The 21,285-nt window shown below is 42.4% G+C and overlaps 1 protein-coding gene across 5 annotated transcripts in view; it reads left to right on the top strand.

Moving 5' to 3' along the window:
- dpp6a (dipeptidyl-peptidase 6a) overlaps positions 1 to 21,285 on the top strand; it is a 1,586,533-nt gene that overhangs the window by 1,510,219 nt on the left and 55,029 nt on the right. For all 5 annotated transcript variants that reach the window (XM_063044436.1, XM_063044438.1, XM_063044435.1 and 2 more), the window contains exon 17: positions 15,560 to 15,607. In XM_063044436.1, the coding sequence (XP_062900506.1) occupies positions 15,560 to 15,607 (48 nt within the window). The remainder of the gene's footprint in view (positions 1 to 15,559; positions 15,608 to 21,285) is intronic.

Here is a 21,285-nt window from a genome sequence, read left to right as displayed (position 1 = left end):
ACCTCAATCTTTTTCTAGATAGACTGTCACACTGATGGAAGCAGATTCAATGAGAGTTTTCAAAAGGGAGCTGGATGTACATTGTTTCTGTCATTCATTATAGTCAAGGATGCAATAGACCTTTGTGGGATGGAAATAGACAGGAAAATAGGTCAGGAACAAACACCAGTCGAGGTATTTCATAAACTTGGAGAGACGTATGGGGACTTCAGTGTCCATCACCAAGAGTGGCTTGGTAGTACCACCATAGACCAAACTGGTCATAGCTATTAGACCGGGACAACAGCAGGCGGTGAGGGAACCAATAAGAGGGAAAAACACACTTGACCTCATTCTCACCAACCTGTCTGCCACAGAAGCATCTGTCCATGACAGCATTGGTAGAAGTGACCACTGCACAGTATTTGTGGAGGCTAAATTCTGTCTCCACATTGAAGAAACCCTCCACTGTGTTGTGTGGCACTATATATAGGCATCCATTAGTCTCGTGAGACCATGGATTTGTGCTTTGGAAAGTTTCCAGGGCGCAGGCCTGGGCAAGGTTGTATGGAAGACCGGCAGTTGCCCATGCTGCCAGTCTCCCCTCTCCACGACACCGATGTTGTCCAAGGGAAGGGCACTAGGGCCGATACAGCTTGGCACCGGTGTCATCGCAGAGCAATGTGTGATTAAGTGCCTTGCTCAAGGACACAACATGCTGCCTCAGCTGAGGCTCAAACTAGCGACCTTCAGATCACTAGACCAATGCTTTAACCACTTGGCCACGCACTACCACCGTGATAAATGGGATAGACTTCGAACAGGTCTGGCAGCCCAAGACTGTGAGCCACTGTGGGCCATCAGCAACAGCAGAATTATACTCAACTACAATCTGTAACCTCATGGCCCGGCATATACCCCATCTAATATTACCACTATACCAGGGGATCAATGAAGAGTGCAGGAGGGCGTGCCGAGAGCAACACCAGGCATACCTCAATATGAGCCGTCACCCAGATGAAGCCACAATGCAGGACTACTTGCACGACAAACACCATGAGCAGCAAGTAATAGACAGAGTTAAGTAGTCCCACAACCAACGGATCAGATCTAAGCTCTGTGCCCCTGCCACATCCGGCTGTGAATGGTGGTGGACAATCAAACAACTCACTGGAGGAGGAGGTCCACAAATATCCCCATCCTCAATGAGACAGGAGCCCAGCACACCTCTGCAAAAGATAAGGCTCAGGCATTTGCAACAATTTTCAGTCCAAAGTGCTGAGCAGATGATCCAACTCAGTCTCCATAAGTCCCCATCATCCTGGATGTCAGTACGTAGCCAATCCGATTCACTCCACGTGATATCAAGAAATGGCTGAAAGCACTGGATACTGCGAAGGCTATGGGCCCAGACAAAATCCCGGCAATAGTCTTGAAGACTTGTGCTCCAGAACTTGTTGCATGACTAGCCAAGCTGCTCCAGTACAGCTACAACACCGGCATCTACCCGGCAATGTGGAACGTTGTCCAGGTATGTCCTGTACACAAGAAACAGGATAAGTCCAAACCAGCCAGTTACTGCTCTATCAGCCTACTCTCAATCATCTGCAAAGCAATGGAAGGGGTCATCAACAGAGCTATCACACAGCACCTACTCGGCAATAACCTGCTTAAGGATGCCCAGTTTGGGTTCCGTTAAGGTCACTCAGCTCCTGACCTCATCATCTCCTTGATCCAAACATGGACCAAAGAGCTAAATACCAGAGGTGAGGTGAGGGTGATAGCCATCGAATTCAAGGCAGCATTTGACCGAGTATGGCATCAAGGTGTTGAGGCTAAAATGGAGTCAATGGGAATCAGGGGGAAACCCTCTGCTGGTTGGAATCATAGCTGACACAAAGAAAGATGGTTGTGATGGTTGGAGGTCAATCGTCATCCTCAGGATATCACTGCAGGAGTTCCTCAGGGAAGTGTCCTACGGCCATTCATCTTCAGCTGCTTCATCAATGACCTTCCCTCCATCATAAGGTCAGAAGTAGGGATGTTTGCAGATGACTGCACAATGTTCTGCACCATTCGTGACTCCTCAGAGAGTGACGCAGTTCCTACTCAAATGCAACAGGACCTGGACCATACCCAGACTTGGGCTGACAAGTGGCAAGTAACAATTGCCAGGTAATGACCATCTCTAACAAGAAAGGCTCTAACCATCGCCCCTTTACATTTAGTGGCATCACCATCACTGAATCCCCTATATCAACATCCTGGGGATTACCATTGACAGGAAACTGAACTGGTGTAGCCATAAAAACACAATGGCTACCAGAGCAGCTCAAAGGCGAGGAATCCTGCGGTGTGTTACTCACCTCCTGACTCCCCAAAACCTGTCCACCATGTACAAAGCTCAGGTCAGGAGTGTAATGGAATGCTCGCCGATCACCTGGATGAGTGCAGCTCCATCAACACCCAAGAAGCTCGACACCAGCCAGTACAAGGCAGCCCACTTGACTGGTACCCCTTCCACAAGTGTCCAATCCCTCCATCATCGACGAGCATTTGCAGCAGTGTGTACTATCTACAAGATGCACTGCAACAAAACACCGAAGTTCCTAAGGCAGCACCTTCCAGACCCACAACCACTACCATCTAGAAGGACGAGATCAGCAAATACCTGGGAACACCACCACTTGGAAATCTCCCTACAAGTCACTTACCGTCCTGACTTGGAATCATATCGCCGTTCCTTCATTTTCACTGGGTCAAAATCATGGAATTCCCTCCCTAACAGCACTGTGGGTAGACCTACACCTCAGAGACTGCAGCGGTTCAAGAAGGCAGCTCATCACCACCTTCTCAAGGGCAACTAGGGATGGGCAATAAATGCTGGCTTAGCTGGCAATGCCCACTTCCTGTAAATGAATAAATGAGTAAATAAAAAAGTTATGTTGAGTATTCTTCCATGCAAATTCAGGAATATTACTCAGTTGGAGTATTGTATGCAACTCTGATCACCCATTATAGGAATAATGTCGAGGCTTTGGAAAGGGTTCAGAAAAGGTTTAGAGAGGACCAGAAGCACTGAATAAAACATGAGGTCTAAAATCTGCTGAGAGCGTGATCAGTAGCATTCGGGTCTGGCGACAAAGTAAAATACAAGAGTTCCAGGTACGTTCTTCAGAAAGCAATCTCAAGTGCTAAGAAGCAATTACAGACCAAACTTGAATCACTGAAGGATGCTCGTCAGCCGTGGCAGGGCTTGAATGCTATCATCCAGTAGGATTTACATCCACAGTGATGAAGTGCTTTGAGAGGCTGGTGATGAAACCTATCAATTCCTGCCTGAGAAGTGACTTGGATCTGCTCCAATTTCCTCCCATCACAATAAGTCACTTCATTTTCTCTTCATTCAACCCTGGAACATTCGGACAGCGAAGATACATACAATAGGATGCTCTTCATTGACCACAGCTCAGAATTCAATACTATCATCCCCTCAAATCTAGTCAATAAGCTTCAAGATGTTAGCCTTTATTAGCGAAAAAGATGTTGGTGCCTCATCAAGTGGGCAAGTCCATCAGTGCATTTGTATGGGTGAGCAACTATAGCCACAATGGGCCGAATGGCCTCCTTGAGCGGCAACATTTTATGATTCCATTATTTAACGTTTAATTCACCCAGCCTGTCTGTTTAGTTTCAGATCCCCGTTATACAGAGGTTATTATTGATGTCTTTTAATTATCATTTAGAATAGATGACTACAAAGGAGCTCTCCTAAAGTAAAGGCTGACCCAACTAGGGTATGCCTGTGCCAGACAGGTTTTCAATCTCAGTACTAAGTTTGGCACAGGATTAATGTAACTTTGTGTTTGCTCTGAGCCTCATATTTTGCACTGAGTAAGCAAAACAATCATACACCCTGACTTCAAAGAAAGTTGTCCTCACGAACGTAGTGATCCCTGGGCTGTGGTCTTCCCCTGCACAGAGATGGATCACAGCCTGGCATCAGTTCCAGAGGGTCCCTGTTATACGGCAGCTCTGAGATCATCAAACTGGAGTACCCAGTCACACTGAAGAGTGTTCACAGAATGCAAAGCGTACTGTTTTCTAAACTAGCACAAAATAAACATCATAGCTGAAATAGCATTAAAGAGCAGTATTATATTAATTCTAAATTGATTGTATTTTACAATATTTATCAGAAGGATACAAGAAAACAATTTTTTATTCAGGCCAAAAAGTTTTCAGCAGCAGTTTATTAAGCCAGTCAAGGTGAAGTCTGTTCCCCAGACAATTACATTCAGGGTGCTTTATACCAATGTTAGTCTGACTAAACTGGAAAAGGCTAGAAATTGGTGTGTCCTATACTGGAGGGAATCACCCTCTGGACTTTCTGCTTAACTGTGACTGTGCATGTTCTTGAAGTTGTAGCCAATTTCATAGTGTGGGAAAGGCCATCAATTTTCAGTTCCGTCATTTTTCTGCAGTATCACAACTACCTTCTAATTGCGGAGGTAATTACATAGAATTCATCGCATAGAATCATATGGTCTGCCTGATCTATGTCAATGATAGTTCTCCCCATTATTTCATCTAACCTTATCTACGTATCGTTCTCTTCATCACCTCCTCTTGTACTTTATAGATGCTTAAAGGCATCTACGTCTCTAAAAGGTGCCTGTGTCCCTGGGTGAAGGAGGTTTTACTGAAAGGTCTGCAAGAGGAACTCAGTGAGTCAATCAGAATCAGGTTTATTATCACTAGCATGTGATGTGAAATTTGTTAACTTAGCAGCAGCATTTCAATGAAATACATAATCTAGCAGAGAAAAAAATAATAAATATTTTTTTAATAATAATTAATAAACAAGTAAATCAATTACGTATATTGAAAAGTTTTTTAAATTCCAAAAACAGAAATACTGTATATTTTTTTAAAAGTGAGATAGTGTCCAAAGATTCAATGTCCATTTAGGAATCAGATGGCAGAGGGGAAGAAGCTGTTCCTGAATCGCTGAGTGTGTGCCTTCAGGCTTCTGCACCTCCTGCCTGATGGTAACAGCTAGTACCCAAAATGGAGCTGAGTAGATTTACAACCTTCTTCAGCTTCTTTCGGTCCTGTGCAGTAGCCCCACCATACCAGACAGTGATGCAGCCTGTCAGAATGCTCTCCACTGTACATCTATAGAAGTTTTTGAGTGTATTTGTTGACGTGCCAAATCTCTTTAAACTCCTAATAAAGTATAGCCACTGTCTTGCCTTCTTTAAAATTACTTCGATGTGTTGGGACCAGGTTAGATCCTCAGAGATCTTGACACCCAGGAACTTGAAGCTGCTCACTCTCTCCACTTCTGATCCTTCTATAATGATTGGTATGTGTTCCTTTGTCTTACCTTTCCTGAAGTCCACAATCAGCTCTTTCATCTTACTGACACTGAGTGCCAGGTTGTTGCTGCGGCAGCATTCCACTAGCTGGCATATCTCGCTCTTGTACGTCTTCTCATCACCACCTGCGATTCTACCAACAATGGTTGTATCGGCAGCAAACTTGTAGATGATATTTAAGCTATGACTAGCCACACAGTCATGTGTATATAGAGAGTAGAGCAGTGGGCTAAGCACACACCCCTGAGGTGCACCAGTGTTGATCGTAAGCGAGGAGGACATGTTAACACCAATCGGCACAGATTGTGGTCTTCTGGTTAGGAAGTTGAGGATCCAGTTGCAGAGGGAGGTACAGAGGCCCAGGTTCTGCAACCTCTCAATCAGGATTGTGGGAATGATGGTATTAAATGCTGAGCTATTGTCGATGAACAGCATCCTGACATAGGTGTTTGTGTTGTGCAGGCATCTGTGGAAGAAAAGGAATTAATTGTCCATGTTTCAGGTCAAAACCCTGCATCCAGCTGTCGAGAGTTCCTCCCTCCCCCAACACAGATACTGCTCAAGCCGCTGAATTCTCTAGCAGAGTGTTTGTGGCGCCAGATTCCAGCATGTGTCATCTCTTCTGTCTCTCCTTTCTGAATTCCAAATTAGATTTGCCATTGGCTTGCTATAGGGCTTTCTTTTGCACTAACGTTTGTCTGTATTAATACAGAATGATGGCACATCATTACTTTTTATTTCCTCTTTTATTTCTGAGAGTAAATATCCTTTATTTCCTTATAGTCATACACTCATTTCTGGTTTTATCCTTGTACATCTTTTGTATTCCTTTTCCAGTAATCACCCAGTAATCCCCACTATAATGGGATTTAGGAACCTCCTGTTTGTCTAGCAGATTGCTGATTTACACTGGTGTTCTTTTTAAAGCAGCTATTAAACTATTTAAAGTCTAATAAACAGGTCAATAACTGTTTAAAATATGCAGATAGAAATTTAACGCGCATACATTAATAACTACTCCGACATGGTTGGTAGAACTAATTGGTCCCAACTTATCCATTGTACATCTTTATTCCTTTATTAACTTCACTCTACTGTCCTTGTTCATTGTGTTAAATATATAGGTTTATCTCCAGACTGTAGTGAGGCTTTGCGCTGACTTTAAAGAGAAAGTATGATCAGTTAAAGCATCCAAAGGTGAAGTTTCTTTATTTATTTGTGTTTTTAACCTGTGCAAAATAATATTTTCTAAAATATAGAACTGGCTTGCCCACAGAAGGCAAAGAGTGGTTGTAGATGGGTCATATTCTGCATGGAGGTCAGTCACCAGTGGGGTGCCTCAGGGATCTGTTCTGGGACCCTTGCTCTTCGTGATTTTTATAAATGACCTGGATGAGGAAGTAGGGGGATGGGTTAGTAAATTTGCTGATGACACAAAGGTTGGAGGTGTTGTGGATAGTGTGGAGGGCTGTCAGAGGTTACAGTGGGACATTGATAGGATGCAAAACTGGGCTGAGAAGTGGTAGATGGAGTTCAACCCAGATAAGTGTGAGGTGGTTCCTTTTGGTAGGTCAAATACGATTTCAGAATATAATATTAATGGTAAGACTCTTAGCAGTGTGGAAGATAAGAGGGATCTTGGGGTCCGAGTCCATAGGACACTCAAAGCTGCTGCGCAGGTTGACTCTGTGGTTAAGAAGGCATACGGTACATTGACCTTCATCAATCGTGGGATTGAGTTTAGGAGCCGAGAGGTAATGTTGCAGCTATATGGGACCCTGGTCGGACCCCATTTGGAGTACTGTGCTCAGTTCTGGTCGTCTCACTATTGGAAGGATGTGGAAACTATAGAGATGGCGCAAAGGAGATTTACAAGGATGTTTGGATTGGGGAACGTGCCTTATGAGAATAGGTTGAGTGAACTTGGAGCGACAGAGGATGAGAGGTGACCTGATAGAGGTGTATAAGATGATGGGAAGCATTGATCGTGTGGATAGTCAGAGGCTTTTTCCCAGGGCTGAAATGGCTAGCATGAGAGGGCACAGTTTTTGAGGTGCTTGGAAGTAGATACAGAGGAGATGTCAGGGGTAAGTTTTTACACAGAGAGTGATGAGTGCGTGGAATGGGCTGCTGGCAACGGTGTTGGAGGCGGATACGATAGGGTCTTTTAAGAGACTCCTGGACAGGTACATGGAGCTCAGAAAAATAGAGGGCTATGGGTAACCCTAGGTAATTTCTAAGGTAAGGCCATGTTCAGCACAGCTTTGTGGGCCGAAGAGCCTGTATTGTGCTGTAGGTTTTCTATGTTTCTAAAATATAACCATTCTGGGTTGGACAGTCTCCTGCCAAGTACCCTTGTCCTACTCACCCACAACAAGGAGTAAAAAAAAACGTAAATGATTTCAACAATGTCGTCCACATGATCAGTCATCCATGGCTACCTTCAACATTCACTCTGGAGAAACCAGCAGTAAATTGTGGCTACAATGTGTACCACCTGCATACACACCTCAACAAATCCAACAGCGCAAGAAAAAAGGGACGAGAGCAGCAGACTTAGGTCCCACAGCAGCAGGTTCAGGAACACGTATTGCCCATACAGCCATTAGGCTCCTGAACCACCATGGATAACTTCTCTCACCTCAGCTCTGAACTGATTCCATAACCTATTTGTTAACCTAAGTTAACAAATTTCACGTTACATGCCAGTGATAATGACCCTGATTCTGATTCTGAACTCACTTTTAAGGACTCTACAACTCATGTTCTCAGTGTTATTTATTTATTTGTTGTTTTTTTTTCTACTTGCACAGCTTGTCCTCTTTTGCACACTGGTTGTTTGTCAGTCTTTTCATTGACTCTGTTGTATTTTTTTGTTCTACTGTGAATGCCTTAGGATAGTATATGGTGATATATACGTACTTTGATAATAAATTTACTTTTAACTTTGCACTTTGATATGCCTGGGCACAAGAGTATGGTTCTCCATCAAGTCCCACACTGTCCTGATTGCAGAATACATTGCTCTACTAACGCTGGGTCTGAATCCTGTCTGTATTTTTGGCCCCTGTTTGTGATGAGAGATGTACTCACATGGGATGCAGTGCAGAGAAGGTTCCTTAGCTTGATTCTCAGGATGAAAATGTTGATGTATAAGAGAGGTGAAATAGACAGTGCCTGTATTCCTAAGAACAGAAGAAATTGGACCAGAAGTAGGCCCTCTGGCCTATCAGGCCTGCTTCACGTTATAGTAAGATCATAGCTGATTGGCCATGAACTCAGCTCCACCTACCTGCCTTTTGCCCATAACTCTTAATTTCCCAGTAATGCAAAAATCTATCTAACTGTGCGTTAGATATATCTTATGAGGTTGCCTCTACTGTCTTCTTGGGCGGAGAAATCCACAGGTTCTCTGGTCTCTGGGAAGAATAGCTTCTCCTCATCTCTGTCCTAAACCTATTCCCCTGAATCTTGTGGCTGTTTCCCCTAGTTCTAGTCTCACTTACAGATCAAGAATCAAGGACCAAGAACCAGCTTTATTCACCATGTATGTTTATGTGTGTGAGGAATTTGCTGTGATGTGTTGGTCAGGGCGCAATATGCAACAGAAAAGCAACTTTCAACAATATTAAGAATAAAGAATTTTATAAAATATAACATAGTGGTTGAAGTATGAATGTGGAATAAAATATGCATAAACACATGAATAGCATGAATTTACAATGTAAACAGTATTATAAAAATGGTTTAAAGCAGGGGTCCCAAACTTTTTTTATGCCATGGACTCTTACCATTAACTTCGGGGTGTGTGGACCCCAGACTGGGATCCCCTGGTTCAAAGTATTTACATTGACAGGGATGATAGATAGAAGGGAGTAGAATGATTGATCGGATTACCTACCTGGGGAAGAGTAGAAACAACCTCTCTGCCTTCAGCTTTCATAATGTTATATGCTTTGATAATATGTTTTGATGATCTTTGATAATAAATATATAAATTATATATGATTTTATAATATACATCAGTTATACTATATTCAGTATATTTAAACAGTATGATTTGTTTACTGTTATATGAAACATATAAAGAAGATCACTGAAGAGTATACTGTTCCACCTTCCCTTTGGTGAGAATGTAACATGAAAGGTAATGAGGGAAATTGACAGAGTGGATGCTGAGAGGATGTTTCCCTCATGAAGGTGTCTTTTAAAAATTGGGGCGAGGAGTTAAGATGGAGATGAGGAGGAACGTCTCCTCCAAGAGCATTCTGACTCTTCAGATTTTTTACCCAGAGCGCTGTGAGAACACAGCTGGTGTATATGTTCAAGGCAGTGACTGCTAAAAATTTCAACTAAGTGAGCGAAGAGAGTGGTACAAGGGTGGGAGAGTGGTGTTGAGACCAAGGTCCAATCAGCCATGATGTTACTGCGGCAGAGCAGGCTCAAAGTGGGCAATCAGCCTGCTCCTTCACCTGTTTCTTATGTTATGGGTCAGTATGAACTAGTTGGGCCGAAGGGCCTGTTTTCACGCTGTATGTCTCTTACCTCCTGACCCACAGGTGCACCACGGTTTATTAAGGAAGTGGAGGCACGGTAGCATGGTGTTTAGCACAATCGCTTTACAGCACAGGCAATCCAATTCCAGCTGCTGTCTGTAAGGTCTCCCCCCGACTGTGTGGGTTTCCTCCAGGTGCTCCAGTTTCCACCCATATTCCAAAGGTCTGTGATAAGGGTTAGTGATTTGAGGCCATACAATAACGGTGCCAGAAGTGTGGTGAGACTTGTCCCCAGCACAATTCTTAGACTGTGGTGGTTGTTGACATAAAAATGACATATTTCACAGTATGTTTCAATGTTTTGGTGTACATATTCAAAGCTCAAAGTACATTTATTATCAAAGTATGTATATTGTATATCTCCTTACACCAGTGGTCCCCAACCACCGGGCCGCAAAGCATGTGCTACCAGGCTGCGAGGAAACGATATGATTTGGCGATATGAAACGATACGAGTCAGCTGCACCTTTACTCATTCCCTGTCACACCCATTGTTGAACTTGAACACACGCGAGGTCATCAGTTGGTCATTAACCTACAACTACTCAATGAGTAAAAAACAGACGTCGCTTGAGAGTTTCTTTGGAAGAGGTGGTAGGGGATGTAAAAGGCCTAACAATAATGATAACGCAGAGACAGCTGAGGCCGAGACTGCAAAAAAAAAGAAAATACGACGAGTCGTACATAAAATATGGCTTTATTGCGACTGGTGACTCACACGCTCCAAGCCCCCTGTGTGTGATATGTGGGGACAAGCTGTCTAATGAGGCAATGAAGGCCTCAAAACTGCTTCAGCACCTTGAGTCAAAGCACCCTGCATTTAAAGACAAACCCGTTGAGTTTTTTGAGCGGAAAAAACGTGAGCAAGTGGGACAGAAGCAAATGCTGAGAGCCACCACCTCCACAGATGCTGCTACTCTGAGAGCGTCCTACTTAGTGGCTAGCCGTATTGCTAAGGCTAAGAAACCTTTTACTATTGGTGAAGAATTGATTCTGCCTGCGGCCAAGGACATGTGCTGTGAACTGTTGGGAGAAGCTGCAGCTAACAAGATGGCACAGGTTTCCCTTTCAGCTACCACAGTTTCAAGGAGAATCGATGACATAGCGGAGGACATCGAAGCACAGCTGTTGGAATGGCTTAACGAGTCACCATGGTATGCTATCCAGGTCGACGAGTCTACCGATGTCGACAACAAGGCAATACTGCTGGTTTATGTGCAATATATATTTCAAGACGACGTGCACGAGGGTATGTTGTGTGCACTGCCGCTGCCAACTAACACAACTGGGGCAGACCTATTCAAGTCTTTGAATGACTACATGTCCGGCAAACTGGAATGGTCATTCTGTGTTGCAATATGCACAGACGGGGCTGCAGGTATGACTGGACGGCTGTCTGGTTTCACTACCCGAGTCAAAGAGGTTGCTCCTGAATACCAGTCTACGCTCTGTGTCACACACAGGGAAATGCTGGCTAGCCGAGAAATGTCACCTGATCTTTAACAGCTTATTGAGTGACATTGTTGAAGTTATCAATCACATCAAAGCAAAACCCCTTAACTCACGTCTGTTTGAGCAGCTTTGTGAGAAAATGGATGCAGAGCACAAACGCCTTCTCTTACACACTGAAGTCAGGTGGCTATCAAGGGGGAGAGCCTGGCCAGGTTCTTGAGTTAAAAGAGCAGCTACAGAGATTTCTTTCAGGAAAAAAGTCACCACTGGCAGCACACTTCAGTGACGAGGAGTGGATAGCAAAACTCACTCATCTGTGTGACATCTTCAACCAGCTCAATGAACTCAATTTGTCACTTCAGGGGAGAATGACAACTATCTTCAATTTGGCAGATAAAGTGTCTGCTTTCAAAGCCAAACTGGAACTGTGGGGACGGCGAGTGGACAGGGGCGTATTTGACATGTTCCCAACATTAGCTGGGATTTTGGGAGAGACTGAGGCTGCACCGTCCTTCTCACAGCTGGTGCGCGATCACCTATCTTCACTGTCGTCAGAATTCGAGCTTTACTTCCCAACTGCAAATGACCCAAGACGTGCAAAGGAATGGGTCCATGACCCATTTGTGAATGCCCGGTGAATCATCCACTTCCATCTTGAACATGACTTGACCTCGCTCTGATTCCAACTCACACCCACACGCTTCATCCCTCGAGCCAGCCTTGCCTTTGCTTGCCTCTCCTTTATTTGTGGTGACCATTTTCCAGAATTTTCCACAGAAAAAGTGTTATTCATAAAGTATTTATTTGAATTTCTTGCTTTATGAACTGCCAGTAAGCTGTCACCCATCTTCAGTAGTGCTCTCTTAAACCTGTCAACCTCCACTTTCAATATACCCAAAGACCTGGCTTCCACAGCAGTCTGTGGCAATGAATTCCACACACTCACCATCCTCTGGCGAAAGAAATTCCTCCTCATCTCTGCAAAAAGGGATGTTCTTCTATTCTGAGGTTGTGCCCTCTGGTCCTAGATGCTGTGGCAATGAATTCCACAGATTCACCACCTTCTGGATACAGAAGTTCCTCCTTATCTCTGTTCTACAGAGACACCCGTCTATTACGAGGCTGTGCCCTCTGGACCTAGATTCCCCAACTATAAAACAGCTGAGTTGTGTTCTATACTTTTGCTTGTTTATATTTTCCTGCTCAAACCACTGGCTCCCATCATCATTTTCTTGCACATAAATACATTGAGACAAATTGGCTGAAGTAATTTATTTCAAAAGAGCTGGATCACAATCACAGAGATAAAAATGCACTTTTACAAACTTGCATGCAGGGAGCCAGTCTGTTATTGATAATATCTTCCCTGATAAGGAGAGCGTGATTTATTAATAAGATGCTGTGTAAACCTATTGATTTGTGGCCAAGAAGCTGGAGAATTGTAGTTGATTCATTCAATGAATAAGATTAAATCTGCACATCAATAACAGGAAGGCGTATGAAACAAGCAGACATAAATCATAAGCAGGGACTGAATATTTCAACTGGCATACATTCTAAAAACGATAGGGTTCTATTTGGCAACAGTATTTTTCAATCAGCTAAGTAGAATCGGAATCAGAATCAAGTTTAATATCACTGGTATATGTCACAAAATCAATTGTGTTTGCGGCAGCCATACAGCACAATACGTAATAATATTAAAAAAAACATGAATTAGACTAAATGTATGTGTGTGTATATATACTGTATATATAATAGTTAAATTAAATATGTAGTGTAAAAATAGAAAGGAAAATAAAAAAAATAGTGAAATAGTGTTCATGGGTTCAGTGTCCATTCAGAAATCTAATGGCAGAGGGGAACAAACTGTTCCTGAATCATTGAGAGTGTGCCTTCAGGCTCCTGTAGCTCCTTCCTGGTAGTCACAATAAGAACAAGAACAAGAATCAGAATGAGAAGTGCCACATTGGAGATTTACTTTTCGAAGTAGGCAAAGTGTAAGCACACCCAGTATGGTAGCATACAGTAGCATGCAAAAGTTTGGGCACCCTTGGTCAAAATTTCTATTACTGTGAATAGTTAAGTGAGTAGAAGATGAACTGATCTTCAAAAGTCATAAAATTAAAGATGAAACATTCTTTTCAACATTTTAAGCAAGATTGGTGTAATAGTTTTGTTTTGTACAATTTTAGAGTGAAAAAAGGAAAGGAGCACCATGCAAAAGTTTGGGCACCCCAAGAGATTTGAGCTCTCAGATAACTTTTACCAAGGTCTCAGACCTTAATTAGCTTGTTAGGGCTATGGCTTGTTCACAGTCATCGTTAGGAAAGGCCAGGCGATGCAAATTTCAAAGCTTTATAAATACCCTTAGTCCTCAAACCTTGTCCCAACAATCAGCAGCCATGGGCTCCTCTAAGCAGCTGCCTAGCACTCTGAAAATTAAAATAAATGATGCCCACAAAGCAGGAGAAGGCTATAAGAAGATAGCAAAGCGTTTTCAGGTAGCTGTTTCCTCAGTTCATAATGTAATTAAGAAATGGCAGTTAACAGGAACGGTGGAGGTCAAGTTGAGGTCTGGAAGACCAAGAATTCTGAGAGAATTTCTCATAGGATTGCTAGAAAGGCAAGTCAAAACACCCGTTTGACTGCAAAAGACCTTCAGGAAGATTTAGCAGACTCTGGTGTGGTGGTGCACTGTTCTACTGTGCAGCGACACCTACACAAATATGACCTTCATGGAAGAGTCAGCAGAAGAAAACCTTTTCTGCGTCCTCACCACAAAATTCAGCATCAGAAGTTTGCAAAGGCACATCGAAACAAGCCTGATACATTTTGGAAACAAGTCCTGTGGACTGATGAAGTTAAAACAGAACTTTTTGGCCACAATGAGCAAAGGTATGTTTGGAGAAAAAAGGTGCAGAATTTCATGAAAAGAACACCTCTCAAACTATTAAGCACGGGAGTGGATCGATCATGCTTCAGGCTTGTGTTTCAGCCAGTGGCACGGGGAACATTTCACTGGTAGAGGGAAGAATGAATTAAATTAAATACCGGCAAATTCTGAAAGCAAACATCACACCGTCTGTAAAAAAGCTAAAGATGAAAAGAGGATGGCTTCTACAACAGGATAATGAACCTAAACACACCTCAAAATCCACAATGGACTACCGCAAGCTGAAGGTTTTGCCATGGCCCTCACAGTCCCTCGACCTAAACATCATCGAAAATCTGTGGATAGACCTCAAAAGAGCAGTGCATGCAAGACGGCCCAAGAATCTCACAGAACTGGAAGCCTTTTACAAGGAAGAATGGGCGAAAATCCCCCAAACAAGAATTGAAAGACTCTTAGCTGGCTACAGAAAGCATTTACAAGCTGTGATACTTGCCAAAGGGGGTGTTACTAAGTACTGCCATGCAGGGTGCTCAAACTTTTGCTTCGGGCCCTTTTCCTTTTTTGTTATTTTGAAACTGTAAAAGATGGAAATAAAAAAGTAATCTTGCTTAAAATATTAAAGAAATATGTCATCTTTAACTTTATGCCCTTTGGAAATCAGGTCATCTTTTACTCGCTTAGCTATTCACAGTAACAGAAGTTTTGATCAGGGGTGCCCAAACTTTTGCATGCCACTGTACCAATAATCCTGCACTCTTGCGATTTTGGTGGTTTTCGGTGAGATTTTGGGTTATATTGATTGTTTTTCGTTACGTCACACAGTTCTGTTTCACTTTTTATGTATCATGTTAAGCATCCGTACGATAACTTCGCCAGTGAAGCCGATGAGTTTAAAGGTGGGGGGAGCAGAATTCCAGTGATCTTAGTGGGAGAGGGGGAAACAGAACCATAATAGAAAGAATCATTGCTCTGAGGATCTTGGGACTGGATAATTGGCCATTTTCCTTTTGTGAGTCACAACTTTCTAAGAATTGGAGTGATTTTCCATTGATGGCCACTGACTTCAGGTTTTCCATACTCCACACTCAATCAAATGCTGCTGTGTTGTCAATGGCATTCACGTTTGCCTTACCACTGGAAATCAGCTCCTTAGAAATGTGGCAATATATAACTGGTGGTAATACTCTAGGGGTTGGTATGAACTAGATCCCATTGCAACTTGTGCCAATTAACTAAAAGTTTCTTTCTTCTTTTTTATCCACCTTACTTGTTGACCCTTTTCCTTCTGTTCTCAGGTCCAGGAGTTCCAAGAGTCACTGTTCACAGCACAAGTGATAGACATGGTAAGCAGTCTCTTTTCACTTTGAGCAGAAAGTATTCCTTCAACATATATTCTCAAACTGCAGACTGTGTATCTTCTAGGCATTAATCGGTAGTCACACCTTCCTTGCTAACACATCACCTACCCTAACCTCAATGCTCCTTTCTATTCACACACTTAAGTGCCTTATCCTAGGAATCATTCTAATATGTGTCATCAGTCTGTGCAAATGTGTGACAAGCTGTGGCCAAACCAGTGTTACATGAAAATCCATCCTGACTTCCTCGTTCCTATTCTCTATTCTTCTAACTGTCACACATTGGGCTTTGAGTTCCGCCGGTGTCTGAAAGGAGTTTGTACGTTCTCCCCAGGACTGCATGGGTTTCCTCTGGGTGCTCTGGTTTCCTCCCACATTCCAAAGACGTCCGGGTTAGGGTTAACAAGTTGTTGGACTCTTTTCATTATTTTCTCAGCCTGCCCTGTGACTTTGAAGAAACTAGGCACATAATTTCAAGGTTTCATATTTAGATTGTACCCACTCCTCCTTTATAATCCCTCTTATCACTCCTATTGTCGAAATTTAAAAAAAATAAATAAACCTTGAGATATCACACGGAGTAGGCCCTTCTGGCCCTTCAAGACATGCTGCCCAGCAACCCCCGATTTAACCCTAGTCTAATCAAGGGACAATTTACAATGACCAATTAACCTATCAGACTGTTCACCTTTGGACTGTGGGAGGAAGCAGGAGAATCTGGAGAAAATCCATGTGGTCACGTGGAGAATGTACAAACCCCTTACAGACAGCAATGGGAATTGAGCCCGGGTCGCTGGTTCTATAAAGCGCTGTGCTACTGTTCGTGAAATGGAGCACCTCATGATTACTGTGCATTATATCTCATCTGCCAATTCCACCATCCCCTTGATGTTTGTATCTGCCTTCCTCAAAGTTCACAAGGCATCCAGGTTCTGTGTAGGCTGCAGATCTGGAAATTGCACCCTGTGCACTCAGTCCAAGTCATAGTAAGGAAAGTGGTACTCAGAACTAATGAAGAGACCTCAACCCAGAAAGTTTCTCTCTACTTTGATGCTTCCTGTTCTGCTGAGTGTTCAATAGGGTATTTTTAAGAGACTCGTGGATAGGTATGTGGAGCTTAGAAAAATAGAGGGCTATGGGTAACCTGAGGTAATTTCTAAAGTAAGTACATGTTCAGCTCAGCATTGTGGGCCGATGGGCCTGTATTGTACCGTAGGTTTTCTATTTTTCTACGTTTCTTAATTCCATTAAGGAATTATAAGAAAACAATGTGCGTCCTTCAAGAACTACACCGCCAACATTTGTTAAAGTGATTTTGACCTGTATTACTAATGATTGCTCCCACTCAAAGTTGTTGTCAAAACTAAAAATATTTACACTGGACTAATAATCCAGACCATACAGTTTCAAACTGAGCATGCAGGGTTTCAGAATTAAACTCAAATTGGAAAATAGGGAATTAAAATTTGCTGTTACAAAAAGAAGACATAGCAGGCAACTGCAGGAAACATAAAGTTGTGGTGGTAGGGGATTTTAATTTTCCATACATTGATTGGGACTCCCATACTGTTAGGGGTCTAGATGGTTTAGAGTTTGTAAAATGTGTTCAGGAAAGTTTTCTAAATCAATATATAGAGGGACCCACTAGAGGGGATGCAATATTGGATCTCCTGTTGGGTAATGAATTAGGGCAAGTGACAGAAGTCTGTGTAGGGGAGCACTTTGGTTCCAGTGATCGTAACACCATTAGTTTCAATTTGATCATGGACAAGGATAGATCTGGTCCTAGGGTTGAGGTTCTGAACTGGAAGAAGGCCAAATTTGAAGAAATGAGAAAGGATCTAAAAAGCGTGGATTGGGACAGGTTGTTCTCTGGCAAAGATGTGATTGGTAGGTGGGAAGCCTTCAAAGGGGAAATTTTGAGAGTGCAGAGTTTGTATGTTCCTGTCAGGATTAAAGGCAAATTGAATAGGAATAAGGAACCTTGGTTCTCAAGGGATATTGCAACTCTGATAAAGAAGAAGAGGGAGTTGTATGAAATGTATAGGAAACAGGGGGTAAATCAGGTGCTTGAGGAGTATAAGAAGTGCAAGAAAATACTTAAGAAAGAAATCAGGAGGGCTAAAAGAAGACATGAGGTTGCCTTGGCAGTCAAAGTGAAGGATAATCCAAAGAGCTTTTACAAGTATATTAAGAGCAAAAGGATTGTAAGGGATAAAATTGGTCCTCTTGAAGATCAGAGTGGTCGGCTTTGTGCAGAACCAAAGGAAATGGGGGAGATCTTAAATAGGTTTTTTGCGTCTGTATTTACTAAGGAAGCTGGCATGAAATCTATGGAATTGAGGGAATCAAGTAGTGAGACCATGGAAACTGTACAGATTGAAAAGGAGGAGGTGCTTGCTGTCTTGAGGAAAATTAAAGTGGATAAATCCCCGGGACCTGACAGAGTGTTCCCTCGGACCTTGAAGGAGACTAGTGTTGAAATTGCGGGGGCCCTGGCAGAAATATTTAAAATGTCGCTGTCTACGGGTGAAGTGCCGGAGGATTGGAGAGTGGCTCATGTTGTTCCGTTGTTTAAAAAAGGATCGAAAAGTAATCCGGGAAATTATAGGCCGGTGAGTTTAACGTCAGTAGTAGGTAAGTTATTGGAGGGAGTACTAAGAGACAGAATCTACAAGCATTTGGATAGACAGGAGCTTATTAGGGAGAGTCAACATGGCTTTGTGCGTGGTAGGTCATGTTTGACCAATCTGTTGGAGTTTTTCGAGGAGGTTACAAGGAAAGTGGATGAAGGGAAGGCAGTGGAAATTGTCTACATGGACTTCAGTAAGGTCTTTGACAAGGTCCCGCATGGGAGGTTAGTTAGGAAAATTCAGTCGCTAGGTATACATGGAGAGGTCGTAAATTGGATTAGACATTGGCTCGATGGAAGAAGCCAGAGAGTGGTGGTAGAGAATTGCTTCTCTGAGTGGAGGCCTGTGACTAGTGGTGTGCCACAGGGATCAGTGCTGGGTCCATTGTTATTTGTCATCTATATCAATGATCTGGATGATAATGTGGTAAATTGGATCAGCAAGTTTGCTGATGATACAAAGATTGGAGGTGTAGTAGACAGTGAGGAAGGTTTTCAGAGCCTGCAGAGGGACTTGGACCAGCTGGAAAAATGGGCTGAAAAATGGCAGATGGAATTTAATACTGACAAGTATGAGGTATTGCACGTTGGAAGGACAAACCAACATAGAACATACCGGGTTAATGGTAAGGCACTGAGGAGTGCAGAGGGATCTGGGAATACAGATACAAAATTCCCTAAAAGTGTCGTCACAGGTAGATAGGGTCGTAAAGAGAGCTTTTGGTACGTTGGCCTTTATTAATCAAAGTATTGAGTATAAGAGCTGGAATGTTATGATGAGGTTGTATAAGGCATTGGTGAGGCCGAATCTGGAGTATTGTGTTCAGTTTTGGTCATCAAATTACAGGAAGGATATAAATAAGGTTGAAAGAGTGCAGAGAAGGTTTACAAGGATGTTGCCAGGACTTGAGAAACTCAGTTACAGAGAAAGGTTGAATAGGTTAGGACTTTATTCCCTGAAGCGTAGATGAATGAGGGGAGATTTGATAGAGATATATAAAATTATGATGGGTATAGACAGAGTGAATGCAAGCAGGCTTTTTCCACTGAGGCAAGGGGAGAAAAAAACCAGAGGACATGGGTTAAGGGTGAGGGGGGAAAAGTTTAAAGGGAACATTGGGGGGGCTTCTTCACGCAGAGAGTGGTGGGAGTATGGAATGAGCTGCCAGACGAGGTGGTAAATGCGGGTTCTTTTTTAACACTTAAGAATAAATTGGACAGATACATGGATGGGAGGTGTATGGGTGCTTGAATGAGCAGGACAAAGAGTGATATAGAATTAATTCACGTATGTGGGGATAGAACCAGGGTGCAGCCAACCAGGATAGTCATCATAGATGTGCAGGGCCAAAATTCCTATTCTTATGTCGTACTCCTCGATAATTCTGCTATACTTAAAACCCAACCGTCCTTCCTTAATCTGGTCTATCTGTTGCTCCATTAACCTTCTTAAATGGCCTATCAAACCAGGATCAGAAAAGAAGACCACTTATCTGTTCCAGGGAATATATATACAACCTTTGCATCCATGTCAGGAAAAAAATTTGTAAAATGCTTACTGTTGTACTGAAGTCATTCAGTAGCACTCTTATGTCAGAGCTGTGCCATTAGCTAGGGTTATCTTTATTTAAACTCTTAATTGTACTCACACCTTCCATATAATATGCACTGGCAATACAGGAGATGATCCGTCTTATAGTATCCCTTTGTTCTCTGATTCCCAGGTCCCGGTATTTTCCGAGTGAATGTCAGTCATGGGTTTTTCAGCAGTCCTTATATTCTTGTGCTGTTCAAAGTTCGGTAAGGGCTAGGATTCCAAGAATCACCTCCCTCTTCTGTCCCTCTGTTCTCTTCCCATGAGAGATGATACCAAGTATCTAAAGAAGCTTTTTGCTGCCCATTTTTACTTCCCACAAAGGTTACTCTCACTTTCTTTCCATATCAATTTCTTGTATCTCCTTTACTTGAATTCTGAAATGTTTACAATCATTGGTCACTTTTGTAAAGGTCTTTTCCTTTGATGTAATGCTATCTTTAATGTCACTTGAAAGCCACACTGGATTACTTTTTCTATTGTTTTTTTATGTCTTGAAAGATATTTGTTTTCTCCACGTGTTAGCTATTCCTCATTTCTGAGCATACATCTTTAATGTAGTTTCTCGTCTACCTTAGCAAACTCATTTCTTCCGGCTTCATATTTTCATTTGTCTGCAAATAAGACGCTGGATCGAGATTGAAATAATTAATTTTCAATGCCTATAAAATTATTATGATCACTCTTCCCTGAAGACCCCGTAGGTAGATTACTAATGAATCCTTTCAGATTACATACTGTTAGATCCAAAATTTCCTGTTGTCTGGTTAGATCATCAGCACAATGACCTAGAAACCATAATGCATACACTAAAGGAATTCATTTTCCAAATTATTAATATTAATTTAATTTCTCGAATCTAATTATAGATTAAAAATCCCCATAATTATTGTATTTTATATTATTGCATGTGACTCTTTTTCCCTGTATTACACCCTACCTTACACTACCATATATATTATAAACAACCCCCATCAACATTTTCTGTCCCTTGCCATTGCTTAGCTTCACAAAAACTGAATTCTGTTTCCTCATTTTCTAAGCCCAGATTTAAGTCCACCTTTACACCATCCTTTACTGTCAGACTAACCCTTTTCCATTTTGCCTATCTTTTCAAGAAGTTAAGTATCCCAAAATGTTTTGTCCTCAACCCAAGGTTACCTTCCATACTGGATATAAGATCAATCCCATTTATTTCTATTTGCGCTGTTAATTTATTTACCTTGTTGCAAATACAGCAGCGCACACATTTGTCAAATTGCTATTATTCTCTTCTTTGACTCTAAGTGGGTGCTAATAAACTTATAGAGTATGCCCATGCAACACACAAAAAGTGCTGGTGGAACGCAGCAGGCCAGGCCGTATCAAAAGGAAGAAGCACAGTTGACATTCTGGGCCGAGACCCTTTGTCAGGACTTCATCAAGAGTATACCCATA

This window comes from Mobula hypostoma, chromosome 3 (assembly GCF_963921235.1).
Source record: "Mobula hypostoma chromosome 3, sMobHyp1.1, whole genome shotgun sequence".
NCBI classification, from domain to species: domain Eukaryota; kingdom Metazoa; phylum Chordata; class Chondrichthyes; order Myliobatiformes; family Myliobatidae; genus Mobula; species Mobula hypostoma.
This window is presented reverse-complemented; position numbering and strand designations above follow the sequence as displayed.